The sequence below is a fragment of the Helicoverpa armigera genome, chromosome 9, assembly GCF_030705265.1.
Source record: "Helicoverpa armigera isolate CAAS_96S chromosome 9, ASM3070526v1, whole genome shotgun sequence".
Classification (NCBI taxonomy): Eukaryota; Metazoa; Arthropoda; class Insecta; order Lepidoptera; family Noctuidae; genus Helicoverpa; species Helicoverpa armigera.
This window is the reverse complement of record NC_087128.1, coordinates 5,037,536-5,059,391: the sequence shown is the minus strand read 5'-3', so window position 1 is coordinate 5,059,391 and position 21,856 is coordinate 5,037,536. Positions and strand designations below refer to the sequence as shown.

At 41.2% G+C, this 21,856-nt stretch overlaps 2 protein-coding genes across 3 annotated transcripts in view; both read left to right on the top strand.

The window, feature by feature from the left end:
* Window positions 1-6,704: 6,704 nt before the first annotated feature.
* Window positions 6,705-8,262, top strand: LOC110375701 (transcription factor Sp5). Its single transcript, XM_021333939.3, has 2 exons — window positions 6,705-6,858; window positions 7,047-8,262. The coding sequence occupies exons 1-2, from the start codon at window positions 6,829-6,831 to the stop codon at window positions 8,040-8,042; spliced, it is 1,026 nt and encodes a 341-aa protein (XP_021189614.3). The 5' UTR covers window positions 6,705-6,828; the 3' UTR covers window positions 8,043-8,262.
* A 6,692-nt stretch (window positions 8,263-14,954) lies between these two features.
* Window positions 14,955-21,856, top strand: part of LOC110375699 (transcription factor Sp9) — a 66,738-nt gene continuing 59,836 nt past the window's right edge. For both annotated transcript variants that reach the window (XM_021333938.3, XM_021333935.3), the window contains exon 1: window positions 14,955-15,352. In XM_021333938.3, coding sequence (XP_021189613.1) covers window positions 15,311-15,352 — 42 coding nt within the window. In that variant the 5' untranslated portion in view covers window positions 14,955-15,310. The remainder of the gene's footprint in view (window positions 15,353-21,856) is intronic.

The window sequence follows — 21,856 nt, the reverse complement described above, 5'->3', positions numbered from 1 at the left end:
TAGAGGGCGCCAATATAAAGATTGAAATAGGAATTTAATTAAAATTATATAAGTGCCTTATATCAGTTATATCTTATGTAAAGTTTTAAATTCTAGTAACAGCACTTACAGCACTACAAAAGGAGAGGCGTTTGTGGATAAATAGGAATTAGATACCTCCGTAAAAGTAGCACGTAGTATCGTTCGACCCGTTGAATTAAGATTAATCATTCTTCGTACAGCTCTCGCAAGCCTAAATATAAAATTAGTAAACTTAAATGGCGGTCTTCAACTAAATTTCAAATTCAAAAGTACTCGGCAGCGATCTAAGTAGCGAATCTCCCACATAGGTAGGCACGCCTAATAACTTCACCCCCATATTATTAAATCGGTAATAACAATGAAATTAGTTCCAGAAGCTTTTAAAGAATATTTCAGCAAAATAACAATATAAATACATTGCTTTGTTCCAATAAACGTGACACTAATGGCTACACTCATTCATTAGTCGTTAATATTTAACAAAATTGGCCATTTCAGCAAAAAACTACCCTAATGAGAGCGATAGATTGGCGTCAAAATCGTGTCATCGTTATATCGGAACGGCTTGTTGTGTAAAACAAACTGCTCTCGAGATGTCGTTTTTACTGATGTGGGGTAATTTCGGCTGTCAGGATACAGAGAGAAGACCGTTTGAAATCGGCCGCGGCGCCACGGGGAGCCATGCTCCGCAGAAATCTTTTACCTACTCCATACTATATTTTTTGTGGTGTCCGAACGGTCTTCACTTTCTGTGTGATTTTTGATGTATGCTAGTCTATACAAATGTGAAACATTGTGCCGACTTTTTAGGCGAATGCAGAATTTTCGTTATTTGTTATGTGCCAAAGTGTTTTAGGTAATACCCTAACCTAGCTTCTTTATGGGTGATTTGCCGATTTACCAACTTGTTTACTGCAACTACGACTTTTAACGGTTTTTAATTGAACATATATTTACTGTTTTCGACTACCTAAGTCGACGGGTCATCACATCACAGATGATTATTTATAGAATACTAGTCTGATGTTCATCTGCAGTAAAAGGAACAAAAATTAATCCGAATGTAAAAGGTGGGAAGTGGAATTAAACCCCAAGCTAAACCGACACAAAAAGGCTTTTAAAAACAATGCATATTTTTTGCAAGCTTCCACTGCGTTACGCAAGGATTTGACAGATCCCACGACAATGGCTTGACAAGGGAGCATCGCTTGGTGCGAACCTGTGCTCTTCACATTGTTGTAACAGGTACATTCGGTGATCTGGTTACACCTACACAATGCACCCTTCACTCGCTCAATCCCAGATATACGAAAGACGCGAAATGAGCGGAATTCCGATCAGATAACAACAATGTCCGTTCCTGTACAATAGCAATGTAAAACTTATTTGTAACCCGTGTAACATTTGAGCTTTTTACGCTCTTTGTTGCGGGGCAAATATCGGATTTCTATAAAAAGCGATAATCTGAGATCAGTGCAGTTTATGAGTATTATCTTCGATCTAATCTGAACTAAATGGCATATCGAGCTTCTACTTTACAGTCGCATACTCGCACTTTTGCAATATTGTAGATAGGTATTTTTAAAAGCTTAGGTGAATTATCTGTAATTCTTTCAGTTTCTTGAAAATTTAACGTTTCTTGAAGATTGTAACGTGCATCGGCAAATTAACTTTTTTTAGTTTTTCTTAGCCGCGTTAGTGCCTGTCCAAGTTGTGCCTACCAACTCGGGGTACCTACTAAATAAATGCTGTCCATCGTGTAGGTATAAGTTTAAGTTTCGTACCGAGCTTTCCAACTTTCTCAATACGATCAAAATTTTAAAATCATAATTCAGCCATCAACTCCACAAAAGCAGAAGATCAACAAAAACCCCGATAATCACATAAAGAGCTCGCATGCACAATTTACTTCACGTCTTGCATTGCGTGGGTGCCGCGCTGACTGCCACAATGGGTGCAACCCGACACCATGGCGGTACTATAGGACCCAGTAGGCTCTATGGGAATACCGGCAAAAGACAGGAAGTAAGGACAGTGTGCGATAGAACCAATTACCCGCCCACGACACAAGAAACCTGTAATTAATGTAATATACCGGCCTTCTTGAGCGGAAACGACTGCGCAATTCAAACGTCGATATTTTCGCTCATGATTTTATTATGATGTCGTGGGCTGGGATGTGATTGGCTGATTAACTGAAACGTGGAATATTCAGAAGGTTACTTTTGTTTACAGTTTAGGTATTCAGTGTTTCATGTAACGAGATAGAGACAGGTAAGTCGGTAATTAAGATGCATGAATCTGCTGCTCATTTAATGTTTTTTTGTTTGCTTGAACGCGGTAATCTCAAGACCTAGGTACTAGACTGATTTGAAAAAAAATATAAGTGCTAGGTGGCTTATTTACTGCAGAAGTTATATGCTACTTGTTATTTGGGTGCTTAGAGGGTATCATAGGCCGCGCCTGAAACCACTGGCAAAGCTAGTTTTATTATACGTTAAAATTAAATAAAAATAGACATATCTACAGGGATCAATGTAAACATTCACCAAAGTGATCCGACACAAAAACAAATATTACAACTTGCCATTGCACAATTCTTATTCAGCAGTAAACCCAGCATGAGCCCATGTTATGCTCAAAACTGTCAATAAACGCGGCAACTGCACAAACGCGCATCTACAAACTTCTATGTCAAAGATCAAAGCGAACCCCAAAATATATTGCACATGCAATCGATAGAACGGTCCTTGGACAGTGAAGGAGCGAAAAGATGATTTTTTGTCACAAAAACACAGTAGCTCTGTGATTTATGGCGAGAGCCGATCATAGGACATTAGTAGTCGACATTGTCCTCGGCATGTGGGCTTTGTGGCCGCCGGCTTCGACACAGTAGCCTGTCGTCCGTCCCCAGGCTATTGTTCTAGGCTATCATAAACATGTCGACAGGTCCAGCCATTTGTACTAGCGCAGTATGAACGGTAGCTTCGGAGAAAGACTTTTGTTATGCGCTCTTTTTAGTACTTTTGAAGTCATTAAATTCTGCAAGTGCATCGTGATTTCTATGCGGTGTCATTATGATGTCAATTTCATGGTTGTTGAAAGGTTCTCGATCGCAATAAAATGGTTCATTTTAAAGATGATAATGTTAGTACATTTTTGTAAGAACCAAGCCTTTGCCAAGAATGTAATTGGGTATATTAAAATGGATAAGGAAAACGACTTTATAATGTTTATTGCTTCTGATATTTTTAATCATCAGCGTCGTAGTATCAGTTCGATCTCTGATTAGGTTTCCCATGCCAGTATGTTGATACCTCAAGATGATGTACAAATAAACCTACAAGCTGTTGGAAAGCGAGGCAATTATAAGAATAAAAAACACATGATACATAAAATTTCGTTGAAGGAAGAAAAGGGAACAGTTCTCTAAGGCCGCGGTGTTTGGTAAAACAAAAGCAGAGCGAACGATTTAACAAACTGCCATATTTTAACAACGTGTAATTAAAGGTTTGGCTCCGCTCGAATATGCATAAATCATGCGTCTGCCGCGAACTGCCGACCGAAATAGAGAAAAAATTAAATACATTAAGCGTCTCAGAGTTGGGAACTGAATTATATCTGCCTACAAAAGAAATGATGCTGCGGCTGTGGCACTGTTTGAAGTGAACAAGCTTATAAGTGTTGCTTATGTACTACCAGCATGTAAGTAATGTGCTTTGCTATGTAAGTTGAAGTTAAGTATAAGTTAGGTTTTATTATGTACTAGCTGTTGCCCGCAACTTCGTCTGCGTGGGCAATATAGAATCGTAAAAATACTACTTATCCCGTAGGTGCATTCTTTCACGTGACAGTATAATTAGGATTAGCACTTAGCAGTCGCATAGATTCAATGATCAAGGTTGTGTTGTGGATGTGACCATTTATCTAAACAAAAGAAGTAAAGTTTGTGACGTTGTGAATATCTCTGGATCTAGTCAGCCAATTTGGAAAATTATTACGTAAAGTGCGTAAGTAATTTTCACAGGAAACAGCTATAATCTATGTCTATATGCTTTGAGTCTGACAAAGCTGTCATTTGTACATTTTCTGCAGCTGCTGTGACTAATCAGAAGCCAGAAAGTCTGTCAGTCTTACCATGGATAATGTCTTGTAATGTGACTGGATTGAAGAGATCAGATAGGTAGTCGCTCCAAGCAAAATATTGGTACTCGAACAGATTCGGCGACTGGAAGCCAACACCAACATAGTTGGGGAATAGCTGGATGGATGATGCAATGAGTCATCATCATCAGCAGGCGCATAGGGTAGGATAGTTTCACTTACTCACTATGGTAAGGCTGACCCCACATTAGGCGTGCGCGATCCTCGGGCGTGTGAGTAGCGCGGACGTCGCGAGCGCGCTGCGTGAACATCGCGTTTTGCTGCCCTGCGGCATGTGTGAAGAGTGCAAGCGACGCGCTCGAGGCGTTGCGTTCTTACCCCTTCGCCCGCTATCCCCGCCGCCCGCTAAACGCCTTAGCAGTCAAACGTCAAGGAGAGCGGCGCGTGCGCGCCGCGAGCGCGCTACAAATGCCGCAGGGCAGCAAAACGCGACGCTCACGCAACGCGCTCGCGACGCACGCGCGGCGTCCGCGCTACTCACACGCCCGAGGATCGCGCACGCCTAATGTGGTGGCCTAAGCCGGGACTCCACCGAAATGTTTGCATTAGTTCACGAATAGGCAAAATGTACGTATCTGAGAGAGTCCACTTCATGTGTTCGTACTTGAAACCTGCAGTTTTGCCAAGATTTTCAAAATGTACGCTCGCAATTTGTCATTTCTTGGTGGAGCCAGCAAATCAAAAGAAACATATGTGTTGTATACTGTGCGTCACTACCGCACACTGGGAAAATTTCGCTCTTGCGGAGGACGTTTATATACCATATTTTGTGTCACACGTAAACAGGACGACAGTAAGTATCCACCGAAACACTTTCAAAGATCTGATGAACGAACAAATCAGACCTGACTTGGTCACCTGGGGCCAATCAGAGCTCTATGAAGCGATAATACGCTTTGGCTCCTACTGTTATTGTGGTTTCTGAAAATGTATTCACCTCATTCAACGATGAATGTAATTCTGATGGTACTATTAAGAACACTTGCTTAGCGCAGAAGCTGACGTTGGCAGGTCAACTCTTTTGACTTCTCGAATAGGATACCATTGGTTTTTGTGCAATGCACACCTGCAATGCATTCTGGATTAGGATAGGATATAGGTGGATAGGATTTGCAACAGAGAATAATTCTGTCTTTGTAATTGAATGATATCAAACGTAGTTTTATATAAAAGGTTTTTTTTTAGACTTGGCTCGGGTCTAACTGAGACTGTTCGTAATCGTGAACAGTGTATTAATTGCGATCGGAAGTTGAACGTAAGCATGTCTCTGGTATGCGACGCGTATTTTGTACGTTTTCAGACGCGATAAGGCAGCTCCCATTTCTTATCTGCACTTTGTATCTGGGCTGGTTTTTAAAGCTACAGAAGCCTACATTATCTCACGCTTAGCAGCGCTTGCGAGAGATAGATCCTGATTTCTTCTAGGATTAAGTTTTCATATTTTGCATCAGAAAAAATAATACTACTCACTCAAAGTAATTTGTTTAAGGCCACCACATTAGTGGAAGATAAGCTAAACTATGTTTATGAAAAAAACCTGATATGAACTCCATCTGTAACTTTAAATTATAATTAATTGTTCCACTAAAGTCATCATTTTTGACATAATGTTCAAAAAATAATTTAGATGGCACCGTTTTAAATTTGGCTGAGATCTATTAATTTTCCTTTCATCAAGGTAATAATTATAGTTGGATTTTGATGTGGCACGGCAAACTGACAAACACTATTGAAATGTCTATCGAAAAATTACACTACGTGTTAAAATGTGGTGAATTACGGAAAATACACAACTCCATCTATTGAAATAACAGTATATAAAGAATGTAAATGGTAATTCATTGTTATTTACCACCTCGCTTCTTGATGTATTTTATTTACCACAGATGGAGCTACTTTAACCTGTACTGTTTTGTCAAACAGATTGCGTGTCGTAATATTTTGCATCTTGAATTCACTAAATTAATCATATCTTTTGATAGAGTGAACCGATTTCGATGAAACAAAGCCTAAGTAATACCCCAAGTTACGTAGAACTTTTGTATATAAGCATTGTCTGCATTAAATTCGTAGATTTTACGTGAATCCCGAACAAACAATCACTTTCTACAGATTTATTATATGTATAGATTTCATAGAAATAGTGTAAAAGACATAAACGTGAGCGCTACATTGCTGTAATATAAAAATAAATGTATTTCTATTAATTAAATGAGTGATGTATTGTAACTTAGAAAATTAACTAGTCCATCTATTAAAAAGTTGTGTTAATGACTTGAACCGAATGCGGTACAAGATAAAGCACAAAGTAAACACACAGTTAAGGTAACCTTTAGCTTTGTTTGGTCGGTTGTCGTCTCGCTCTGAAGCTTTCCCGTTCTCATAAGAGGCGAACTGGTAAGCTCATAACTCACGGCGCTTGGTGGGGTGTGTCGGAGGCTGCGCCGGCGCGGGGCGCGGGGGCTGGGGGTGCGCGCGCGCCGCTCGCTCCCTCGGGGCAGAGGGGCCGGGGCGAGGTGACAACCGCTTGTTACGTCTATTCCAAGCCAGTTATTAAAAACGTCTCGGCGCGAGCGGTGCGCCGCCCTGTAATTATCCAGTTGAAGGTTTCGTCGCGCTACGTTGTCACCACACTCGCCGGAAATGCAATACGTGGATCCGCCCGCGCAACAGGTCCGTCCGCCCGCCCACTAACCATTCAACATAATTTGAGAGTTTATTAATATTAGAGTAAATAGCCCTTAAGAGTTTCGTTTATATCGTTAGTGTAAATTCAATTTAGTTCATCTTAAAAGTTAAAAAAGTTATCGAAGTTCGTTAAGCTTAGTAAACATTGACTAACGATGTGTTAATCTTTGCAGATGAATATGATGAACATGATGCCAGGCTACGGCTGCGGGTACGGGCGCGGTGACGCCATCTCACCGGCGTCTGACCTGTCGTCATGCAGCAGTGCTTCTTCAGGCACCTGGTGCGCCCCGCCCGGCTGGCGCGAGCTGCCTGCCTACCCAGCCCAGTACCCGGCGTACTGGCCTCCAACACCCGCCGCGACTGAAGAAGCCAGGGAACTTCAGCGTCGCTGTGCCAAGTGCCGCTGCCCCAACTGCCTCACTGAGGCCGCCGGCTTCGGACCCAACTACGGCAAGGACGGCGCTAAACGTGAACATGTGTGCCATGTACCCGGCTGTGGAAAAGTTTACGGGAAAACTTCTCATCTCAAGGCTCATCTGCGCTGGCACACTGGAGAACGACCATTCGTGTGCAACTGGTTGTTCTGCGGCAAGAGATTCACACGCTCCGATGAACTGCAGCGGCACTTACGGACCCACACCGGAGAGAAGAGGTTCGCGTGTCAACTTTGTACCAAACGTTTCATGCGATCAGACCATCTCGCTAAACATGTGAAAACTCACGCGAATGTGTCGAAGAAGAGCAAGAAAGCGAAAGACGACGATAAGGAGGAAACTTCGAGTGCTACAAGTGACAAAGTGGAACGTCCAGTAGGACAGCAACCAGCTCCAATCCCACCAGTAACAGTTGGAAGTACAAACTACGGTACTGTGCCTGTTACGAGTGCTCCGAAGCAGATGTCTTTGAATTACGCGGCGGTTGCTCCAACCATGGCTCCTAATGTGCCGAACTATAACAGTGGCGGAGTGTTCGGAAGCGGAGTCATGTCTGGCTGGTACCCTGAAGTGAGGCAAGATCACTTGTACCCTCGACCGGGAGTTCGTGACCATAGAATGTACCAGCAGTACCCAGCTCCCATCAGCGCGTACCAGTGCGCCACGAAGGAGAATTACGCAGTGTTTCAGGGACATTATAACTTACAACCACCTGTGGCTTTAGGACAATAACTTAGTAAGTAGTAGTGTATCATAGTGTTTTGTGTCAAAACTCTCAGAGAACTTGCATGTGTCCAAACTGTCGAGGGTAATATTAATTTAAAGTAATGTAAGTTACCGTGAATATAAATGTGATGTCTGTAAGATAATTTGTTAGTTAAGTTGTAATTAATCATGTGCCTTTGAATTGTTGTAAATTGTATTGTCTATTTTATTGAGGTGAAGAAATAAAAATCAGTTCTTTTGAATTTTTGGTGATATTATTTATTCCTATAGTTCTACAACCTTATAAAACTATGAATCTAGAATAGTGCTGAATAATCTATTTTTAATTCCCATACTGATCAATGTTATAAATAACGTAAAGTTTACATTAACTTGGAAACACAAATTACACAAACCAACACAACAGTATCAAAGCAAACATTATTACATCAACTTAAAATCTCAATATGTACTACAACCTGTGTCCTGTTAAACACGTAATTTTATTACCCGATAGGAAATACCAATTTCATAATCAACATCACATGGTTGCAATCTCCACAAGCGATCATATCGATTATACCTATTAATGAAACAGCGAAATCTTATTATAGGTACAAATTGTACGATACGAACTCTAACCTTTCGCGAGAGACTGTGAATGGGCGTTACGAAACGTCATTCAATTTTCAAAATTATCATACCAACGCTCAAATATACTAAACATTATGAAAATCAAAAGCCAGATCGTCGAGTGCTAATATAAATTATGAGTTTAATCACCGATTGAATAGATAACGGAGTATTTTGAACGTACTACACAACATATTTTTTGTAACAGGATTTATCAAATAAATACATAATGTTGTCGATAGATATATACCCAATTAAAACGTGTTTTTAAGAGCATTTAATTTATGCTTGGTCGCAAAAACATGAGTATTTTAATGACCTATAAGTAGTCTTTATTGTGACAAGGAAATAAGACCTTTTAAGTAGTGAACTCTTTACAAACTGAAAAGGTTACGTCTATAATGTTGACCACAAAAGTTTCTTGTCAGAATGATAGATATGACGGCGCTTCGATAAATCGTGGTGGTTCTCCAAAGAGTGTTAGGTGCAATGGGAATCGTTCAAGGAGGTTTATTGTAGGCTCATTGTACCTCTCGCTCTTGACACAACACTGAGCACTGGCAGCCTAGAAAAGTAATGACAACCGTTCCTTTTGTTTCTAATGACAGTCAGTCAGTCAGATTGGTTCGGGCTTTGCGAATGGCGGTCACGTGATCTGTGGCGTGTCGATGGAGTTCTGTATTTCCTATTTTACATGATTATTGAGAATTATTGGATGTTAAGCTTCGGAGTGTGATTAAAGCGCTGATTGTATTGTAACAGTGAATTTTATTCTCCTCGCCCGACATACTCACGCCTACCATGATGATTCTATGACGAAACTGTAACACATTCCTAGTTCCTAACTCCTGATGTGGGGCCACTCCCTACATCAGAAGTGGGATACGCAGGGCTTAAACCTGAGGGGAGTAAGATTCATTTGTTCCGCGGCTCCGCGCATTGCTACATCATGGAGCTGTTGCCATGCCGAACGGTGATGACGTCACAAAAGACGATCGCGATTTTCACACGGCTGATCCGCGTTGATGCTGATGCGATGGAAGCTATAGAAGTGGCTAATATCAAAGATCGATGCAAGGAATATGCGATACCATGAAGATTAACTTCCGAAACGAGTTAAAGTGAAAAAGTACAGCAGCCGTCCGCGGATGTTCCATTGTACTATGTGTGAAGAAATGTCCTGGTCATATTTCTTCTCAACTCATTTGAAGCTGCTGTTGTAGATGTCTGTGAACGAGCTTCGTGACGCCTGTTCTATGCTGCAATTCAGAGGTTTTATGTAGCGCGTAGAGCTACCAACCCGGGTGTTGGAGCACGTTAGACAACATCGAAGATGCCGATGCCGTGTTGTCCGCGGTCCGACGCCGCACACTCATCTATCATCATCGGTGAAGTTCTAAGTACTTGAAATGGTTGCCTTCGCGTCCACCAATCTGCGTGCCCAATCGGTTAAGAGACGTCAAGGAACTGTACAGGGGGAAAGAATGGCTTCTGCCGTGAAGACGTGCTCTGTCGCCAGGCACTTCTATGCCTTTCTGTCTACTAGAGCTAAGTATTGTGTGTGATTGCTTATTCTGTAATCCGCCTATGTGAAATCAGTTTAGCGGCTATTAAAGTGTGGTTTGCTGGTTTCCAGATTAAGAGTGCACTAAAGTTTGTGGAAGGGTGCAAGCAATCATTCTAATTTGATTTTAAAACATGCGTCAGATTGTAGATCTCTTGGTAAAGTTACAGATTACTAAATAGTTTCTACAGTAAAGGTGTTGCTCACCTGTTTAGTAAGTTTATTGAGTTCAGTTGTACATACGATGGTTGTTGGGACTTGGACAAGATGCGTATGCTTGTGAGATCGCACCCGAGAGAACGAAAAGAAATCTGTGTTTGTGTGGGTGTGTGTGTATGTGCGTGAGAGAGTATGTGGAACAGTTGAGGGTATGAAAAGAACGTTGGTTTAACACAGCTTATTCAGTTACGGCACTTGTTTAATCATCATCGTCGTGTCGTCCAAGCCGTATCCGGCAACGGCGACTCCTAAATGTCTAACCCGGGTCGTTGTTATGATAGGCTCTAATGTGGCTAGCAAAGCCGAACTTCGATCTTAATGTTACTAATGCTCTAATCCTTGGCAAGTATTTCAACGAAAGTACAAGTATGGTAACCGCGGTTACGGTAATGGTATCGGTTTCCATTGTTACATGTCAAGCTAGTTATTGAAGGTATGCTAAAAATTAACCGAATTTGTCTTTCATGTTTCAACAATGACGGTGACTAATGTGCAATAATATGGCGACAAAATTACTGCGGAGCATTCCAGCTGCCTGCCAGGAGCCCAATGTGTCATCGTGAGGTCGGGGTGTTTGTGCTCGTGCATCTCCGTGATTTCTGCGAACGTGAAGCCTTGCTGTACTGCGCGCCATAGCGATGTGCGCATCGTCACGCACGTTGAGTGGAAACCCGGTGAGACCGATCCAGTTTTGCTTTGTGTTGAGGTTATTTGTCTTACGACATTTATAAACTTGAGGGGCAGTTTCAGTCTCGTTGATTAGTGGGAGCGCTTATTAATTAGTGGAATCGTAGATAATCAGAATCAAAAACCGTGAACCCAGGTTTGATCCCAGAGTTGAAAATTATTAGTTACCTGATCTCATCAATATCCTAAAGTTAGAGTAATTCAGTCTCGTTCAGTCTCTGCGTCATTGTTTGATTCAGTTTAGTAGCATTTGATCGAGGTTTACTGGTACAATGCTTGATAGAGGTATTGTTCGATTTAGTGCTTGACGGAGGAACTCTAACCATAACGCTTGAGAGGCGTTTGGTTCTTTTTGGTCTCAAATCATATAGCGCTTGATGGAGGCGTTATGTGTGTTGATTTGCTTGCTTGATGGAGGCACTGTGTAGAATCGCGATATGTGTTAGGATGTTGATGTGTGATTAATGATGGCAGTAGTTTTTAATTATTGAAATCGTAGATGATGAAAGCTAGGTTCACAGGGTTGACCTCTGTGTATGCTTGTGTGTTGCGTTTCAATCATAGGGTTGATTGACTGTTAAGTTGGAAGTCACAGAGATAACTGCCGTTGAACACTTGTCACAGGGATGACTGAAGTGTGTATCTTATGTTTGGTCACAGGGATGACCTGGTTTCTGTTTATCAATTCAAACCTCAAATTGGAATATTTCAATTGCGTCATTTGATTGAATTGTGCATCAGACTATAGATTTGGTAAGGTTTTACGTTCACCTACTCGGTAATTTCGTTGCGTTAAGTTGTACCAATGATGAGTGGATACCGGGGTGACTTGGAAAAGACCCGTTGGCCTGTGTGACGGCATCGGGGTGACCAGGAGGAGACCCGTATACATCTGCGGTACAGTTGGTGTCATGTCACTGTGGTTGTGGTTGTGGTCCCTAGGAGGCCAGGATGGGCTGTGAGCTCGGCTAAGGGACACGACGGTTATGTGAAGCCTATCGAGTAGAAGGCGTTGATGTAAATGACAACCGTAGCTGTAACGATTTAGTAATTTACAAGTTGAGTCTGACTAGCAATTCGATCTTTCTTTGATTTCGTGCTTTGCATTTAATGTATCTACATAGTTTCTTCATTTAAATGGTGATTGCTATTCTTAAAACCCATAACATGTGTTTAGGTCTTACCATCGAGAAGGTTTGTTGCTGACCCATATGTTGTCAATATTTGATCGGTTGCCTAAGCACTTTCTATTTCTGGCTTAACAGATATCATCTTAGGTGAACCAAGTCTGGAGAACAGAACGAGGTCTACTAAGAGGGCGCCGTGCGAGGTGTTGCTGCACATGCTGCGTATGCTGGCTTCGTCTGCACTTCTAGAAGCCGAGACGGCGCTTGAGACTGCAGTGGTCGCGTCGATGCTATGGTGGACCGTTGATGGGTTTGTGGCCGAGTTGACGAGATTCATCTCTGTCACGATCAGGTGGTCTGTTTTGTTATTTATGTAGTTTGGAGACGGGGGAAAGTAAATGTGAGCCATGTGGGTTTACTTTACGACTGTGGTTTTTAATGTGACTAAGGGACTTAGGAGGCCGAGACGGCGGTTAATGACCATGGAATTTAGAAAGTATCATGTGATGATGACAATTACGTTGACAATGCTGATTTTGTGATTTACTTTGAGAAAATTGATGGCTTCTGAACTGGCTGATGATTGGCGACTAACTTGACCGTTACAGATTATGTGTACTGTGGGGACAGATGTTCCATGACATGTGACAGATCTTGGGGACTGGTTCTGGTGGACTTGGGGCCGTTGACACGTATCTAGTGTGACTGATGAATGACTGAATGAATAACAGGAACTGGCCCTCTGGGTCGATGTTCTACGACCTGTGTTAACTGTGACTGATTTTCGTGTGTGCTCGCTGGGACGCTGTAGCACGGCATGGGGGTCATGTTAAGAGCTGGCTTATCTTGGCTGTAGGTTCTGGTGACTCTAACCATGTCGCTTAGCACAGTCCAGTGGGACTTGACTATTTGACTTGGCCGCGAGGCGGCGTGTGTTGCCATGTGAGTTGGCGTTGTGAGTTGGCCACGAGGTGGCGTGTGTAGCCATGTGAGTTGGCGTTGTGTGTTGGCCACGAGGTGGCGTGTGGAGCCATGTGAGTTGGCGTTGTGTGTTGGCCACGAGGTGGCGTGTGGTGCCATGAGAGTTGGCATTGTGACTTGGCCGCGTGGCGGCGTGGACAGAGTTTGACGACTGAGAACAAGAGACAGAGTTTGACGATGGGGTGACATGTGGTCCAAGTGTGATGACAAAGGACATGTGGTCCAAGTGTGATGACAAAGGACATGTAGTCCGAGAGTGATGACGAAGGACATGAGGTCCGGGAGTGACGACAAAGGACATGAGGTCCGAGAGTGACGTTGGGGAACGAGTAGTCAGAGCTTGACGATGAAGTACTAGTGGTCAGAGATGGACGAGCGTGTGACATGTTTGTACAGGCTGTTCTTCATTACAGATTGAAGCGACAGAGGAGCTGGAGACACAGAGGCGCACGAGGACGTGCGAAAGTCAGTATGGCCGTGACGGCGCTTCGATAAATCGTGGTGGTTCTCCAAAGAGTGTTAGGTGCAATGGGAATCGTTCAAGGAGGTTTATTGTAGGCTCATTGTACCTCTCGCTCTTGACACAACACTGAGCACTGGCAGCCTAGAAAAGTAATGACAACCGTTCCTTTTGTTTCTAATGACAGTCAGTCAGTCAGATTGGTTCGGGCTTTGCGAATGGCGGTCACGTGATCTGTGGCGTGTCGATGGAGTTCTGTATTTCCTATTTTACATGATTATTGAGAATTATTGGATGTTAAGCTTCGGAGTGTGATTAAAGCGCTGATTGTATTGTAACAGTGAATTTTATTCTCCTCGCCCGACATACTCACGCCTACCATGATGATTCTATGACGAAACTGTAACACATTCCTAGTTCCTAACTCCTGATGTGGGGCCACTCCCTACAGATATAATATAGGTAATTATCTGCTTAACCTTTTTCCAAACAGTTGGGATCGGCTTACTGTCTAAATGAATTTGGGAAGATGAGTAGCTATAATGTCTTGAATTTATAATATTGTAATTTGGCAACTGCTATGCTTCTCACATCATCAAGCAGTTCACCTATAATGTTTTTAATAGTTTTTACATTTTCATATCTATTTAAGATAAGGGGTGATCAGGCCCATTCGATAACATTAAAAAGAAGGAGATACTGAATGTTGATTGTGATTTAACTTTGGATAGCACTAAGTATATCAGCTAAAGTCGTTTTAAAGCTTCGATCTGTTTTTATCATAGAAAAAAAACCCTTTGTTTTTCATTGGCTAGTATCATCTTTACAAATAAAATGAAAAATAATGTTTCTTTGTTACATTTACTAGTCACCCCAAACAATAATTTTTAGATTTGATTTCAAAAAAGTTCAAAAACATGATAATTTAATACATGTGTGCTACGAAAGCTGCTACGCGGCTACGAGCTACGTTACATCATTTCATATTTGACCAAATTACTCGTTTTGGAGTAATTCCGTATTTTGTTTGTGATTGTACTGTTGTGGGTGCTAATGGATAATCTCATTTTCTAGGTGGATGATAATTTTATGACAGTAATATTGTATTAACAGAAATGTTTTTAGGTGAAACTTTTTTTAGAGATTCAAAACATAGTCATTTTAATGTTCATTTCAAAACAAGGATAATAGAAGAAGCCTCAATTTTATAAAGTTTGATTTGGTACATATTTTCATGGTCTATGTTGAATGTTCAGATATTGTTTGGTTCCGTCCGCCCGTCACAAGATGTCGCTAGTAGTACCGGAGTGGTCGGCGTCACCGCGCTGCGACGTAATTGCACGCGGCTATTATCTGGGCGGCGCCAGGCGCGCATGGCGGCCGTGCGAGCGGGATGCACTCGATAATACGTAAAACAAAACGAGGGAGTAATAATGGTAAAAAACGAGCAGCACGCAAATTATAGTGAGAAATGAGGCAGCCGGTAGCGGTGGGGGCTCGTGGTACGGTGGGGGCCCTCGCGTCAGTCGCGGCGCCCGGCGCACTGAGAACGCGCCACCCGCGCCGCCCGCGCCGTCGCGAGTGCTGTGAGTGAGTGACATGCGCCAGCTCAGCCGCCTTCGCCATGAGCGGCAAGGGCTCCTCCTCTCCGGACCTGCTCATGAATGTGAGTCCAGAGCGACCAACTTACGCGCACGGCTAACATAGCGATATACTAGCGCCCCTACTAACATTCTTATCACTGATAAGTTACAACTTCACACTTGTAGCTGTAGTAGGACTTTACGTGTAAACTATGATGCTCTGATATTGTTATGACCGCCTAAAACTACTTACGTATTTTAACATAACATTTTAAAAATAAAGTAGAAAAGTAGATACACAAACTTGTGGTTTTTGTAAAACCTTTCTTTAGTTTTATTTAGGTAATAAAACTTTAGCTATGGAGTCACTAAACCTGACACACATTCCGAATGTTTACTTGGGCTTCCAACGAACATAGCTAATGTAGAATGTAGAAAGGAAACTAATTCGAAACTTATAAATAAACTTATAATAACCGTTGTCGGAGAAATCTTCACGGTTCATGAACTTTAATATTAAGAACAAACCGAGCCAAATAGGTGAGTCCATGAAATGGTTTGTTAGTCAGGCACCCCCGGGTATTGTCGATTTAGCACGCACCATAAGCGGCGCATTACCCGCGATTGAGCGCCGAGCAGCGCTCCCCCGAGCCTAACCTCTATTACTATTCATGGCCGCCCCCGCGGCTCCAGTCCACCGCCAAATATCCCCCACCGTAAGAGAAAACGTTATGTGTAAATTTTCTTCATATGCCGTGCCTTTGAATAATAATTCAAGTCGCCGTTTACTCGGCCGTCCGTCCTGAATAATAAATCCTACTCAATTAGTTTCAAATGCTTTAGGTACGTTATTGTAATTGTTCCTGAATTATATATTAAAACTTTTCCAACCGTTTACAATAAATCACAGCATTCTTAGTTTACCTGCTAGTTGTAAGTTATTAGGTACAATATCCCATCGGAGCGGCACCTAAATCGGTAGGTCTGTTTATTATTTATAAAGCAATATCCGTCACATAAACGTCATTGTTATTATCCGAAAATAGGCCATTATGTTTCGTTCCGAACATCACTAGCAGTTCATAAAAACGTAAAAGTTAATTCAATTAAATGAAGTCAAATATAATAAAGGTCGTGCCGGCACTTTGGAGCGCCGTAACCAATTCTTAATGACACATAGAGGCTTCGTCCATTTTCTACTCAATTTCCTTTTCATATTAGTTTAATCTAGAGGCAGGACTACTGGCGCCAAAAATTATGCCGCGACGGCCGTGTCGGGCGCGGCTAATCTGTTTAGCGTCATATTGTAGGCCGCCCGGCTCCTTTGTGCGGTGAAAAAGGAAGAAATTTATGCGTTTCGGCGTTGTGTGTAAGTTTTTTGTGGGAATATAATTAATAATTCGGCGGCAAAACTAACAGTGTTTTCATTGTTACGTCGAGCGCGTGATTGATGTCCACGGCTACGATTGTAATTAGTTCAAAACAACAAAGAAGTAGTTCCTCTATGAGGTGGAAGTAAATAGAGTTTTATTAAAATGGAAGTAGTAGTGTAAGCACTTTAAAGTAACTTCAGTCAAAAGGACCTAGAATAATATTCATTTTTAATGCTACTATAAATAAAATAATGAATAGATAGCGACCACTCTGCCTTTCAATGATTTAGTTGTATTGCTTTTTATTTAAACATATATTTACCTATCATATTTAGGTATATGAAGTATGTACTTAGATCAAAACAATGTCTGTATGTACTTACTTACCTTAATAAGAAATAATAACAACATTTATCTGTTCAACAATGTAACATATCCTCACAGCAAGTTGACGACTGCATACATTTATGCTCTATATTTATGCACTACAATGCGTAGTGTAGATATTTTGAAAGTGTTTGGAAACATGTCTGACGGGCAGTGCGCATGCGCGGGCGGCGCGGTGCGTGGGCGCAGCGCAGCCCAGTCACGGCGCAACCGCGGCTCAGGTGGATCATAGCATTGTTTGTTTTGTAAACCTGCTACCTTGATCACCTTTATTGTACCAGACAAGTAGGCCTACACTATACATCTATGTACCTATAGAATGGGCTTCAGTTGCCATGAAAGCATCTATGGATCATTATATCAACAAACGTGTATTTTCAAAACAACCCTCTCTCACATAAGGAATGCTTACACAAACGTCTAATTAGGTATCGATGTGGAAACAGCGCAGCGGTAACAAGCATGTCGATTCTATAAAATATCACAACTCACTTCGACATCACTCTCACTTCGACTTCGATCTAAAGGTGGAATTCCGTGGACGCGACAATAGTCAACCTATGAAAATGTATGGCACCGTTGCCGAGGCCCGTGACAGTCGCGCGCGGCCGACGAATTTCGTAAGCTGCTCGCGGCATTGTCAACAATTTAATTCTGGTTTTACTAAAATTCTACAGATGTTATTAAGCGCTAGACCATGTTGAGAAGCGTACGGCCGCGAGCGGCTCACGAAATTCGTCGTCCGCGCGCGACTGTCGCGGCCCTCGGCAGCGGTGCCATACATTTTCATAGGTTGACTTTTGTCGCGCGCGCCTGCGACAATCGCGACCCACGGAATTCTACCTTAAAGTTTCGTGATTGACATTGTCAAACTACACTAGCGCTTCACTATCGAGCGTGTTGACAAGTTGAACTAAATTAAAGTCGAGATTTTGACAGATCTGCCAAAATCTGTCTATCTATAGGGAGGTAGGGAGAGATGGGCAGTTGGGAGACATGATGAAATCAGAATAAAAGGGGGGTCCTTTTATTCTGATTTGATCATAGTTTTTTATTGGGTAGTTTACGTTACCGACTGGTAACGGTGTTCATCCATAGACTTTCTGTCATTTCTGTGAGTTGTCAAGAACAAACACTCGTAAAAGTACTTAAATATTTTGTTGCGGTTTCGGATCGTTATAAAGAGAAAACTAATGGTATGTGTATTTTCTATTATTAATGATTGATTGTCAAAATCTCCAGTTACGATTATAGTAAGTCGATGCAATCCACACCTATTATACCTCTAGAAGAGGTACTACAGCAATAGTTTATGGGCCCCACGTTTTTATTTTAGTCTAATATGACCGGGACCACCGTAGGTTGACAGGTAAGTAACTATTTTTTATTTTCTAGTTTTCAGTGCACATAAGATAAAACCGTTTTAGTTAAGTTTTTTACCGATTTTTTTATAAACTAAGTCAAAGTGTCCAATGCTCCCTATGGTAGGGAGGCTTGGACATACCATGTAATGTATAATTTGTAAATTTTTGTTCTTCTTCTTCAGTGAAAATTTGTGAGGTTATAAATCTGCGCTAAAAATCCTTTATAGAATCTTGTTTCAGGTACCGTTGCCAACTTGATCTAGGGACTCCATATTTATCAGCTGTAAATTTTATTTTTTAACCTTTTGATACCTCTTGTATTGCTAGTTATATTAAATCTTTAGGAATTTCCCGTCGCAAACCATTCTTTTTAACCCCCGACGCAAAAACGACGGGGTGTTATAAGTTTGACGTGTTTGTGTGTGTGTGTGTGTGTGTATGTGGCATCGTAGCTCCCAAACGGATGATCCGATTGTAATGCGGTTTTTTTTTGTTTAAAAGGAATATCATTCGGGAGTGTTCTTAGCTATGTTTGGTGGAAATCGGTTCAGGTCTTCAAGGTCATCAGCTCGTTTGTTAGGTGTGATAGGAATGTTACACGCTCAGTTTACTTGCAAGCATATGTGGGATCTAAAATTTGAAATACTAATGTCTTCTGAAACCACTGAGCTGGTCTGCTGTTAGGACACGAAGATAGGAGACGTAACCCTGAACTGCCTTTTAGTAAACCCATCGAGTTTGGGCTCGTTTAATTTGTCTTGACTAGTTTTCTTCATGTTTCTAATTGACGAGAACCTAATGCTGGAAATGGGATGTGGCGGATGAAACCCTAGAATGATATATAACCCTGGATCAACAAAGGTCCATCTTTATTGTTTCTCAATCTGTGCAATTCTCCCAGAGCCAGTTTGTCATGAGGATTGTTAAACAGCTTCCTTTGGCTGAGATCGCATATAGCGAACCCATCATAAAAGAAGGAAAAATTAAGGAGCTCCTTTAAAAACCATGAAATAAAATAAAATTATAAATTTAAAACCCCCGACCCAAAAAGTACGCAATTATTATGACAAAATGTTATAAACGATAAACCCTATAAAAAGCAAAAAGTAACTTTAAACACTACGTAAGTACCAACTAAAGCATGTCAGACTAAACAAAATTTTGACGTGTCGACGGTTTTATTGAAACCGTTTAAATATCTCGTAATGTTGAAACTGATTGTAATTTTTAGGATAGCTCTTTGATTTTACCTAGCCAAACATAAGAAATGACAATAAAAGTTGATTATCTGTAAAATCTGAATTTTTTATGCAATAAATGTGAAAAAGTGCCCATCCCTCCCCTACCTCCCCTAAAGTATGAAATGACATTATGAATCGAAGTGAAATGCGAGTTGTTGATCGAATTTTATAGAATCGCAGGAAAGATTGCGGCAATTACCGCGGGCCCGCGTCACACGTTACCGCGCGTCTCCGCTCTCGGCAGGCACTCCTGTCCCTCTCTTTATTTAGATAGCGGAGGATACGAGCAATTCAGAACAAGTCGACTGTGTTATTTGGCCGTTTTGTGCGCGAACGTACCGTTGGCTGCGAGTCGGCACTCGGCACTGGTGCGGCAACATTTTAATTGACCACGCGATGTTGTGCCGCGTCTCGGCCGACTTTTTCTCCACTCCTCAAATTGCTCTAAAGTGCTTAATGAGAGATGCGTGCAATCGCCGTTTCCCCGTACGAGAGGCTGGTCTTATTTTACATACATAAATAGTTCAACACGACGAACTAATGCCGATTCTCGGTACTGTAATTGCGCCTGTGACAGGCTTCCGTCGCCTTTCCAGAGGCTGGCGGTTAAACGCCAAACGCCGGCGTCGCCTAAATTATAGTTATTTCGCATTAATAGCGTACACATCGACTAGTGCGTGCGCATGCTGCTCCGGGCACCATTGACATTTGCAGCCAACATATTCAACTCGCTCACCAACAATTTGTTTGACGGATACGTGGCTAGAAAAAAATAATTATAATTAAGTATATCCCTCGGCCCTTGAATAGCCAGTTCGTGTAGATAAAGCTAATGTCTTTGACAGTCTGATAAAGATAATAGAGAAATAAAAAATAACTTAATCAACATATAATAAAGTTTATAACAAATGAAGTTTTATAAAAGAATTGAGTTGTATTTGTCTTCGTCTAGTTAACTTCAAGTACTTAGACACGCCTCTAGTTTGTTCAAGTTACTTTACCATTGTTAAGTTATATGAATGTAGGTACATCTACTATTATCAGTACTGTACACAAAAGTTATTAACTGATTGTATGTAATTAGTCCGCTATAGTTCTATATGAATAAATATTAGGTACATGGCTTGAAAGACCTTAGCTTCAAATATGTTTATAATGAGAAGCATAATTTTGTCATTTAATTATTTCCTCAGTACCTAAAATTATCCGTAGTCACTTAGGATGTTAATACTTTGTAAGTCCAGGAAACGATGACAAAGGTTCGTGTCTCCACGAACGCAGTACATAAGTATTTATTGTTATTGCGACAGGTGCTGTCACATTGCAATTTAAACTTAATCATTATTAAATTGTTTTCTATACGAATGATTAATATGCACTTGATCGGTCAAGTTTTTCATACAGTTCGATAAAGTAGCTACTCTATATTGGCTAGTTAAGATATTAAATTAATGGCTGAAAAAAATGGCGTATAAGGCGATAATTGATTATTGCTTATCTTGACTGTCGATGTGTACGGTGCATCATTTTGTAAAATATGTGTCCTTCATACTGATGAGATTATTAACATACTAATTAGAGGTTATTTATATTCTAATGTAAGCTTTACATATTAATTCGTTGTGTTACAGTAAGTGTGTCATATAGTTTCTGTATTAACTATGAATAGTTAACGGTACCTGGATATAATTACTTCGTCATTTTCTTATAGTAATTAATTTCTGAAGTTTGATTGTAAGTAGATCTCTCAAAGCCTGAAATGAGCCATTGCACCAGCCATCGAAGAATCAAAGCATTACTAGTTGATAAAATAACTTATAAGCACCAATCATAAGGACTGAAAAACCATTATACCTAGATCCTATAGAGTTTTTAGTTTCCTTCAACGTCATTATCCCTATAACTTAATTGCATATTGCAGTATAGGCGAGTCCATTTTTTTTATATTGCAATGTCATTATTTGTCTCTCAGATTGCAGGTAGGTTGTTAAGATCACAGATTTAAATCTATTTTTTTTGAGGGAAATCATCAAAAGACCACTCCCGGTATGGGTGCAGCATGAGGGAGTGTCAGACTCCTACTGACTAGAACCTACCATTTTCCTTCTGAAGCCCTGTATGTACCAGGGCCGCGGTAACTCTTTCGAACCATCCCACAGCCCTCACAGATTTTAGCTTTGGTTTCAAACCGGTTGAAAGATCATAGCGATGGGCGCCATTTG